This window comes from Bombus vancouverensis, chromosome 2, assembly GCF_051014615.1.
Source record: "Bombus vancouverensis nearcticus chromosome 2, iyBomVanc1_principal, whole genome shotgun sequence".
In the NCBI taxonomy this organism is placed as follows: domain Eukaryota; kingdom Metazoa; phylum Arthropoda; class Insecta; order Hymenoptera; family Apidae; genus Bombus; species Bombus vancouverensis.
The window spans coordinates 20,606,436-20,616,560 of NC_134912.1; the positions used below are offsets into that span (position 1 = coordinate 20,606,436).

Below are 10,125 nucleotides of genomic sequence, written 5' to 3' on the forward strand. Positions count from 1 at the left end.
TTCAATTTTAATATCTAAGCAGGTATTTTTAAGTATAAGGGGCGTATGATTGAATATATTTTATAGCTAAATATACATAGTAAAGATATATAAATAATGAAAAAATAAACGTTACATTCGTAAGAAATAATGTCCAAAAGTAAGTTAATGTTATTTATTATTAACATAAAACAATAAGACAGATATGCATTGAGTATCGTTTACTTGTTTTACATGGCAGCACCTATCAATTACTATAATAAACGCCATCTATTGTGAATGAATTAAACATTTTTATGATATAAACCATAGCTTCGGAACTTATTTCGTCTGTTTGATGATAGATACAATGCTAAACATACGCAGTTTCTTAACTATACGTAATTGTTTGTTTTAAAAAAGCAGGTAAAAAGAGAGAGAAATCGTATTAAGTATGTTAATCTTCTATTGAACTCTCCATTCCTGTAGCAATAATATGTGAAGGGGAATGAACCCGGGTAAAAGATTCCTTCCACAGAACTGATATAATTTATTCATTTGTTTAAGAAATTAATAACGACTGTTACAACGTACGTATACCATAGAAGGTGAAGAGTAGAAGTAATTTTTTATTAATATTTATAATTGTGTACAAAAAAAAGTATAATAAAATACTAATATGGCTAAAAAGTTAAAGAAAAGTGCCACTAATGCAAAAAATACTGGTAAAAATGTTAGCGCGAAGAATAACCGTCAGGTGAGTTAGAATAGGTTATACAATATATGTATTTAGAGAACATTTATATATATTTATACTTTTATACACGATATAAAGTAGAAAACGTTTGCAATCACATCAAATCATAAAACATCCGCTTTATGCCTATTATATCTAGTTACATTTACTATACATATTTTAGACAAGGAAACAAACAGAAGATGACAAGAATAAACATAAATCCGCTATTATTAAGGATCACAATTTGAAGTTCAAAAACAAATCTACGAAAAATAAATTAACTAAAACAGTCAAACAAATACACAAGAATGGAGAAAAACGTGCTTTCATTAATATTTTGAATTCTGACACTGTAAAAGTCGTAAATGTAAAAAACAAGGACAAAGGTAAAATAAGTAGACAAATTCAAAATAAAAAGAAACAGCAAATTAACGACAAAAAACTAATACAACAGAAACAAAATAAAAAGAATAAAATTTCTGATCAATCTAAGAATAAACTTAGTAATAATAAAGAGCTTGCAAAAAAAGCAAAATCAAAATCTACAGGACTTGAAACAAAACAGGAGCAAAAGCTTAATAAGAAAACAAAAAAATTGAGTAAAGTATTGAAAAAACAAATAAGACAAAAAGAGAGTAAATTTTCAACAGTGCCCCAAAAAAAAAATAACGATTCACAAGTAATTATAAACCGTAACTTAGATATCAAGCGTTTGGAAAAATTGCTTGCTAATAAACAAAAAGAACAAAAAAAGAAGGAAATAAATATAAAACCACAATCTTTAAGACAAAGAATGATGACTAAATTAAAAGCTTCTAGGTTCAGATATCTAAATGAAACACTTTATAATAATGAAAGTTCAGAGTCTAAAAAATATTTTAAAAGTGATCCTGATGCATTTAAGGCATATCATGAAGGATATAAACAACAAGTCGATCAATGGCCTGTAAATCCTCTTGATATAGTAATAGCTTCAATTAAAAAAATGTTAGTATATTTATTACAATTATAAACTGATATATAATTGTTACATTGAACGTTATATAAATATTAATCGTGTCATAGGCCAAAGGAATACATAGTTGCTGATTTTGGATGTGGAGAAGCAAGGCTTGCTACTGTAGTTCCTCATAAAGTACATTCTTTTGATTTTGTTTCTTTAAATGAAAATGTAACTGCTTGTGACGTGGCACATACAAACCTATTAACAAGTAGTGTAAATGTTGTTGTATTTTGCCTATCACTTATGGGAACTAATCTTAAAGACTATATTGTAGAAGCAAATAGAGTTCTTAAAAAAGGGTAAGTACAAAAATAAAAGTAAATAATATAAATGAGTATATATATTGGTAAACTTTAATATAAATTAAACTCGTATAACAAAAATTTATTTGTTTCGCAGTGGTATTTTAAAGATAGCTGAAGTTGAAAGTCGATTTGAACAAGTAAAGGATTTTATAGAAGCAATTAATAGTTATGGTTTCAAAATTATCTGGAAAGATTTATCGCACAACTTGTTTTACTTTTTAGACTTTGAGAAAGAAAAAGACATTAGAGGTAGAAGAAATAATCTACCTCCTATTACTTTAAAGCCATGTTTGTATAAAAAACGTTAGATAATAAGTAGTGATTAAACACTATATTTTTTATGTTTCATAAAAAATTGTGTTTTAATAAAATTTATTATTTTGTTATGTTTACTCTATCTCATTCAGCAACAACAGTTGTATATCAACATAGAAAATGTTCCATAATGTTTTAATATCAAATGACATTCTCCAAGTGACATCAATCACATTTTGGACATTTAATATATGTGCCAGCTTAAACAATGTATTATTCTTAAAATACATTGATCTGTTTGGCACATTTTACAGTTAATAATAAATTATTCATAAGCAACTTAAATAATGTATTATTTTTAAAATATTAATGTATTTCACACAGTCTGCAAGAACTTCAGAACAATGAACAAATGTATCGATTTTATTTATAATTAACAAAACTTTATAATTAGATTATATTGTAATATACTATATAAATCTTTAATTTTTGTTTATATATATATATATGCCATATTTATAAATTATACAATTTAAAATCCCTTTAAGACATTCATATGTATGCCATCTAAAATATCTTCTCTTTCTTCTTTTAAATCTTCTATTTTTTCCACTATTCGTAACTGCAAAATATAGTGAAAATAAGATATTAATATAATGTCATTAATACAAACATAATCCAAAATGTAACTTATTTACTTTGGCAGCCTCAATAATTTGTCTGGCAGTTTTTTTACTTAAATATGGAATTTTTTCTTGTAAATCCATTGGTTGAGCTTTAGCTATGCACTGCATTGTTTTAAACCCGGCATTGTACAACTGACGCGCTCTACCCTATAAAACGAAATTGGTATCATAGTATACTCGAAATAAATTTTTATTTTATCCCCTAAGTAAAAAACATTCTTACAATTTTGACTAAAGGCAAATCCATCAATGCCTCTAACTCTAAAGGGCAACAATATGACAATCTTTTACTAAACACATTCAATAAATCCTTAAATGCCCAAAATTCATCCAATTCCTGGAATATTCATCCACTGAAGTTTTAGGAAATGATATGTTATAAATACTAACTTGTTAACACTTACCAACTGCACTTACTAACCTGACAAAATCGAATTACAGAAAATGCAAATGATGATACAGCAGTCAAAAGATTTTGTATAATACCTCGATTTATTTCATATTTTTCTGCTATATCATATACTGCATGTTGACACCACAAATCATACAGTATTAATGTTATATAAAATCTATGTATCACTCTCGGTTCCACATTCTGTCACATACATATAAAATATAAAGATAAATTCAATGCCAATGAACTGAGTTTTATATACATACCTTAGGCATTAATCCATCACGTATTTTACCTATGTTTACTTCATTAATTCCTAGAAGCCTTGCTGTTTTCATTTGTGTTTCTGATAAACCAGTTACCTACAATTTTTATAAAAATATTAAAAAGTTATCGTCAATAACGATAAACATTAATAAAAATTATAAATTAAAAGTTACCACATCATAATAAATTGTTCCTGTCGGCTTTATCTGAGATATTAAATTATAAGGAGTAACAAGATATAAAAGATGCAAATAATCAATAAGAATTAAATGTTCCTGAGCTTTTTTTAAGTCTTGATACAATGTATATGCACACTGCATATCAATGCAACCTTCAACGTGAAAAAGTACACATATAAAACAATTTTATACGAAAAAATATCTTATTAAATGCTTGGCAGTAACATTATTTCTACCTTTCATAGCTGCACGTCCGAGGCTACATAACTCTAATTCAGTTTCATTAGTAAGCTTCAATATTCTTTTTCTTTTTGTTTCTATAATTGTGTCATTAGGAGATATAGTTTGTGATGGAAAAACAACGCTTACATTTGGTTTGAATATATCAAAATTTGTCTCTTTTTCCTTTATTTTCATTACACTAGTTTTTAGAAATTCAGTTAGTGCATCATCCACAATTTGTTTAACATTCACATTTAAACGTTTTTGTTGAATATTAAGTAATGTTTTTTCCGCTATTTTGTGTAGTTCACATCTAGTTGTTGCTATATGTAATAATATAGCACTTAAAATTAAATTATTTATACCTCTGTCTCTGTCTATGTGTATTGTGCTTAAAGAATCATCCATTTTAGATTTCAGAAGTTCTGTTACCTATGTGGTAAATATACAGGGTGGTTGGTAACTGGTGGTACAAGCGGAAAGGAGATGATTCTACGCGAAAAAAGAAATCGAAAATATAAAATAAAAATTTTTCGTTTGAGGCTTTGTTTTCGACTCGACTTTGAATTTTCGCTCGGTACGCGTGCACTTTATCACGTCTCGTTATAACGAATCTCACTGTAGATCGTTGTCTCGATGGATATTATCGCAGTTTAAGTTTGTTTTTGCCGTAACGGAAAATTAGGAATACAGGTAATGAAATAATATGAAGTAATCATAAAGTTTATTATTACAAAAATTGATGAAAATGTTGCCCATTCTGCCCAACACATACTTCTGCTCTTCTAATTAAATTTCTATGAACACTTTCTAACGTATTCGATTGTTTTAAAGTATGAAAGGCTACAATAATCTTTTCTTTCAATTGCTCGCAACTTGCGATTTCTTCAGAATAGACAATTGATTTAATATGACTCCATAAATAAAAGTCAAGCGAAGTTAAGTCAGGAGAGGGTGGTGGCCAAGCTATTGTTCCAGCACTACCAATCCAGCCTTGGTAATGTTGGTTTAAAAAATCTCTCACATGACGACTAAAATGTGGCGATGCATCGTCTTGTTGAAAAATTAAACTTCCTCTAGTTCTCAGCGGTACATCTAATAATTCCGGTAGTTTGTTTTGTAAGAAATCGAAATATGCTGCTGATGTTACATTTCCTTCGAAAAAATATGGTCCAATAATTAGATGTCCGATTATGCCAGCCCAGACATTTACGTTCCATCTTACTTGAAAATGTGTTTCAGGAATAGAGTGAGGATTCTCATTTTGCCAATTATGCATGTTATAGACATTGAACATTCCGTCCCTTGTAAATTTCGCTTCATCGGTCCATAAAATTTTTAACAGAAATTCTGCATCGTTAACATGCTGTTGAAGCAATCAATGACAAAATGCCTTTCGCGAAATCTTATCATGAGGCATGAGTCCTTGTACTCTGGTGATATGATAAGCATGTAAGTTGTTTTCGTGTAGAATTGCACTTATGTCAGGATGTTCCTTTAGTATTTGCTCTTCAACATTTACACTAACGCGTCGTCGACGACCACCATGTCGTCTAAGTTTTTCAAAAGAACTATGTTCGCCGAGGGTTCGTTCTGCTCTTTGAATAACACGTCTGTCAGGATGTCAACAATTGGGATACTGGTGTCTGTAATGATTAGTTGCAGCCAATGCGTTACCACCACACGCACCTAACGAAAGTATTATGTACGTATATTCCCGATTGCTGTATGTAGACATGATGGTAGATTAATAGGTACAGATAGTGGATAGCGATAAAAGTCGGATAGTAAGTTAATAGGTAGGAAAACACTTCGGTCACATTGGAAGTGTTTATCAACATAACGTCAATCGAGACAACGATCTACAGTGAGATTCGTTATAACGAGACGTGATAAAGTGCACGCGTACCGAGCGAAAATTCAAAGTCGATTTTCTCGAAAACAAAGCCTCAAACGAAATATTTTTATTTTATATTTTCGACTTCTTTTTTCGCGTAGAATCACCCCCTTTCCGCTTGTACCACCAGTTACCAACCACCCTGTATATTATTAATATATAATAATATTTTCATTTATATGACAAATATTTATACAATAGGGGTACATGAAAAAGATACATAGAGATACATTATTCTTACCCTTTCTAATTCATTATTTTTGCATATTAGTATACTCTCTCCTACATCTCCCATACCAGCACGACCAGCTCTTCCTGTCATTTGTTTGTATCTACTTAAATTTAGAAACTGATTGCCAACATATGGACTTCTTAATATCACCTATTAAATTTTTTTGATAAGAATAAAATATAATTAATTACCGTTTAAAAAGCGAATAATGATTAAAATACCCTTCTTGCTGGTAAATTTACTCCAGTTGCTAGTGTTGATGTACAGCATATTACAGAAAGAGTCTCTGCTCTAAAAGCATCTTCCAATAACCGTCTTTCTTCAGATGTAAGGCCAGAGTGATGATAGGCTACACCCAATTTTATGGTTTTGTGTAAGATAGGACAAAGGCCTTCTTCACTTTCAAGTGCATTTAATAATTTTTGTTTTTCATCTCTTTTGTAATCTTCTAATGATCTACAAATTATTACATACATAAGTAATAAAATCTATAATAATATGTAAATATTTAAAATATATAAAAGTTCTAACTTGAATAAAAGTTTAGACAACAATAGAGCAACATTTTCGCAATTTTTACGACTTGAACAAAATATGAGACATGAATTTTTTGGAATTACATCCATTACCAAACCTCCAATTCGATCTGGATCTATCATTGCTGCATCATTTGAATACTTTTAAAACAAATGAATAATAATTATTGATTGCCTAATAAATATACGAAAAAATATAGCATTACAACATACGACAAATATGTATTTCTTACACGATAATTGATCTTTTTCACATCTGTCAGCACATCTTTTGTTTTTAAATCAAGTAACCAAATATTTTCTTCACATTTCACATATTCTTTAATTTCAACAGGACGAAAATTTGCAGTATATAAATCTGCATTTAAAAATGTTGCTATTTCCTCTAAGTTACCTATCGTTGCACTCATTCCAACAATATGAACATTACCTAAAATAAATATAATATATAATATATATAACGATTTATATATAAACTAAGTATCAACAAAGTTAATATTATACCTACTACTAATGTACAATACTTTTGTTAAAAGAACTTCCAATGTAGCTCCTCTTCCTCCAGATTCTCCAAGAAGATGTAATTCATCAATAACTATAATACCAATCTAAAATATTTTAAAATAATCATATTGTACGGTAATGTAGTATAGTATAGTAAAATTCGTATTGCCAAATCTCTCAATGTTTTTACCTACTTCATTAAAACGATTTTCTTCTATTAAACTATTTATTAAACCCAATGCTTTCTCTATAGTACACATGTATATGCTATTTTTTTTGCGACGCTTTTTTGGGGGAAAAGTTCCTCTTGATGCTGCATATTCTTCAACTAAAAAATCTAATTCAAGTGCAAATGGTGTCATTGCTTGAACCTAAAAGTTATGGACAAATATGTATTTCATATAATTAGTTACCATAAAAATTGTATAGTTACTCCTTTTATTGTATTGTATAAGTATTACGCTTACTTTTTCTTGTACTATAGCAACAAATGGCAATATAAATATTGCATTTCTTTTATTACATATAAGCTCTTGCAACATTAGTATTTCTGCAACCAATGTTTTACCCCCGCTAGTAGGAAGTGCATAAATTAAATTTTTTCTATTCTTTACTGCATCTAAATTCAAACAATCGTCTTGCCATTCTAAAGATTAGTGATTAATGCAAATGTAGTATGAATAAAAATGAAACTCATAAACAAGTCATTAACAATGAACTTCATTATCTTTTTAATAAATGAAATACTTACGATATAATGTACTAATACCCCTTATTCGTAAGAAAAGTTCCTTTGCTTTATTTGGTAGACCATAAAATGTATCATTGTTTATTGAACTTTTATGATGAATGTTAGTATTTTGTTTGATTATTTTGTCATTTAAATGACATATTTTATGTGGAATAGCATTACTATAATCAATTGAATTTCTTTTTAATGATTTGACATTTTGTTGTTCATTATTTGGCGTATGTACTGAACCTATAATTTCTGTGGGAAGTGTTTCTTCTAAACAATTCTCAAAATTTTGAGTTACCTATTTTAAAGGATATAATAGCCATATAAGTTTAAAAAATTTTGATATTAAATAGCCCTACAAATAATTTTACAGATATTAAAACTATTAATAACCTGCTTAAAGCACTCCAAAACATTATCTTTTACATCGTAAGAATCCAATTGTGTAAATGCATTTAAAAATGTATTGTCCTGCCAATGAGTATCTGTTTCATTCTGAGAAAAAGTTGAAGTATTTTGTTTGACAATTTCTGTTTGTAAATCTTTTTCTTTTTCTTCTTCTTCATTAACAACATATTGTATTTTAATATCATTTTCATTTCTTTCAAATATATCACAGGAACTCCATTCATGTGCAAAACTATTTAAGGTCTTTTCATGTATATTAGGACTAGTAGCACACATCTTGCTTTCATCATGATCTTCGATATCTATTAACATTGTATCATCCATCGAAAGAATAGAATCAATGGCTTTTAATGATTTATGAAGCAGTCTAATTCGCTTGAACTCTTATTTATATTTACATAACTAAAATTATTATAATCATTATTCAATAAAAAATTTGTATTTGGTATAACAATTACATTAATAATCACACAAAATTTATCATCAATTGCATAAATAAATTATTGCCTTAAAATACACAAATAAAACAGTAGCACACCATTAATTGATAAGAGATGCTGAAAGGTACAATTATAATTTATGAAGTAAAAAATATTTGCATCTTCATATAATATAATAATACCTAAATTATTTTGTTTATAATTACTTGAAGAAATTATATTTATTATACATAAGTAAATCTAAAATAACTACAATTGTAATTAATTCAACAAACGCGATGACATTATCAACTGTGTGTCAGAATAAGTAAAATTTATTCATTTATTTGACAAACGTTAATTGTATATAAGTGAAGATAAATAACTCAGTACATGAATATTAATGGTTATTAATAATATAGATAGGTATAATTAACACAGAAACATATTTAACCTACCACTTGATTTTATGTATTGCCTGGTATTACGAAAATATAGCTATACATATACACCTGATTGTAAAACGACGTAATAAATTGTATAAATTCTAAATTGTGAACATAAAAAATAAAGGGAACAAAAATGAATGTTTTTGTAAAATCTCTTGTACCAGTAGTAAGCACAAATAATAATATGTCAACAACAATTATATTATTGTCAAATCGTGTAATTAAAATGTTCGTAACATGTAGTTTAAGGTTAAACCAGTATCTCTGGTAAAATGTATTTCAACAACTTGTGCGCATTATAAGGACGATTTTCAGGATGTAATTCATCCAGAAAGCCAAAAATTTGACATACCATTATATGAGAAACGTAGTGAAGAGAATAAAGATGTTAAAAAAGCTCGGTAATATCAAAGATACACAGAGGTTAAATATTATTTGTATTAAAATATAACATATTTCTCAATATAATTTTATTTTTGTATATTTCAGACTATTATATCAGTCTCGTAAACGTGGTATGTTAGAAAATGGTCTTATTTTAAGTACATTTGCTAAGAAATATTTATCTAGCTTTGATGATAAACAATTACACTTGTATGATTGCCTTATCAATCTGCCAACCAACGATTGGGACATATTTTACTGGGCTACAGGTGCAAAGCCCACTCCACCTGAATTTGACAATGAAGTTATGGATTTGTTAAAAAAACACATCAAAAATGCAGACCGTCAGACAAGAATAATGCAACCTGAACTATGATTATTATAATATTTAGTTATAAAGTATTTAACAGCCTAAATTTGTATTTTAACTTCATGAAAAAACAAAGTTATGCTATAGTAATAAAGTTATTTATAAAAGTTATTTAACATTATTTAATTATTTAAAATTGTACATAAATATGTTGTATTTATGGTAAATATAACATGTAG

At 28.0% G+C, this 10,125-nt stretch overlaps 3 protein-coding genes across 8 annotated transcripts; 2 read left to right on the forward strand and 1 right to left on the reverse strand.

Moving 5' to 3' along the window:
* Positions 1–287: 287 nt before the first annotated feature.
* LOC117160115 (uncharacterized) lies at positions 288–2,391 on the forward strand. Of its 3 annotated transcripts, none has more exons than XM_033340578.2 (5): positions 288–384; positions 526–715; positions 879–1,684; positions 1,763–1,999; positions 2,100–2,391. In XM_033340578.2, the coding sequence occupies exons 2-5, from the start codon at positions 638–640 to the stop codon at positions 2,311–2,313; spliced, it is 1,335 nt and encodes a 444-aa protein (XP_033196469.2). In that variant the 5' UTR covers positions 288–384; positions 526–637; the 3' UTR covers positions 2,314–2,391. The 3 variants fall into 3 exon arrangements, with proteins under 3 accessions (XP_033196469.2, XP_033196467.2, XP_033196468.2); XM_033340577.2 differs by having other exon boundaries at positions 331–410; XM_033340576.2 differs by having other exon boundaries at positions 310–715.
* A 274-nt stretch (positions 2,392–2,665) lies between these two features.
* On the reverse strand, positions 2,666–8,976 carry mus301 (mutagen-sensitive 301). Of its 3 annotated transcripts, none has more exons than XM_033340570.2 (16): positions 8,310–8,726; positions 7,929–8,214; positions 7,645–7,823; positions 7,372–7,548; positions 7,182–7,281; positions 6,907–7,103; positions 6,669–6,814; positions 6,359–6,593; positions 6,147–6,287; positions 4,023–4,440; positions 3,781–3,938; positions 3,607–3,702; positions 3,368–3,541; positions 3,170–3,283; positions 2,959–3,093; positions 2,666–2,882 (listed from the first exon to the last, which is right to left on the reverse strand). In XM_033340570.2, exons 1-16 carry the CDS (start codon positions 8,646–8,648, stop codon positions 2,793–2,795), a joined length of 2,985 nt encoding a protein of 994 aa, XP_033196461.1. In that variant the 5' UTR covers positions 8,649–8,726; the 3' UTR covers positions 2,666–2,792. The 3 variants fall into 3 exon arrangements, 2 of the variants coding, with proteins under 2 accessions (XP_033196461.1, XP_076483839.1); XR_013061818.1 differs by lacking the exon at positions 2,666–2,882 and adding an exon at positions 8,863–8,976 and having other exon boundaries at positions 3,351–3,541; XM_076627724.1 differs by lacking the exons at positions 6,669–6,814; positions 6,907–7,103 and having other exon boundaries at positions 7,178–7,281.
* Positions 8,977–9,187: 211 nt separating this feature from the next.
* Positions 9,188–10,057, forward strand: LOC117160119 (succinate dehydrogenase assembly factor 2, mitochondrial). Of its 2 annotated transcripts, none has more exons than XM_033340588.2 (3): positions 9,188–9,358; positions 9,436–9,593; positions 9,682–10,057. In XM_033340588.2, the coding sequence occupies exons 1-3, from the start codon at positions 9,326–9,328 to the stop codon at positions 9,950–9,952; spliced, it is 462 nt and encodes a 153-aa protein (XP_033196479.1). In that variant the 5' UTR covers positions 9,188–9,325; the 3' UTR covers positions 9,953–10,057. The 2 variants fall into 2 exon arrangements, with proteins under 2 accessions (XP_033196479.1, XP_033196481.1); XM_033340590.2 differs by having other exon boundaries at positions 9,442–9,593.
* Positions 10,058–10,125: the final 68 nt, after the last annotated feature.

Coding starts and splice junctions, on each gene's coding strand:
- mus301 (XM_033340570.2), bottom strand. CDS start 8,648: ATGGATGATACAATGTTAATAGATATCGAAGATCATGATGAAAGCAAG. Junction 8,215..8,309: donor TTTTGGAGTGCTTTAAGCAG/GTTATTAATAGT, acceptor CCTTTAAAATAG/GTAACTCAAAATTTTGAGAA. Junction 3,939..4,022: donor CGGACGTGCAGCTATGAAAG/GTAGAAATAATG, acceptor TTCACGTTGAAG/GTTGCATTGATATGCAGTGT.
- LOC117160115 (XM_033340578.2), top strand. CDS start 638: ATGGCTAAAAAGTTAAAGAAAAGTGCCACTAATGCAAAAAATACTGGT. Junction 716..878: donor GCGCGAAGAATAACCGTCAG/GTGAGTTAGAAT, acceptor TACATATTTTAG/ACAAGGAAACAAACAGAAGA. Junction 1,685..1,762: donor ATAGCTTCAATTAAAAAAAT/GTTAGTATATTT, acceptor ATCGTGTCATAG/GCCAAAGGAATACATAGTTG.
- LOC117160119 (XM_033340588.2), top strand. CDS start 9,326: ATGAATGTTTTTGTAAAATCTCTTGTACCAGTA. Junction 9,359..9,435: donor TAAAATCTCTTGTACCAGTA/GTAAGCACAAAT, acceptor CGTAACATGTAG/TTTAAGGTTAAACCAGTATC. Junction 9,594..9,681: donor AAAGATGTTAAAAAAGCTCG/GTAATATCAAAG, acceptor TGTATATTTCAG/ACTATTATATCAGTCTCGTA.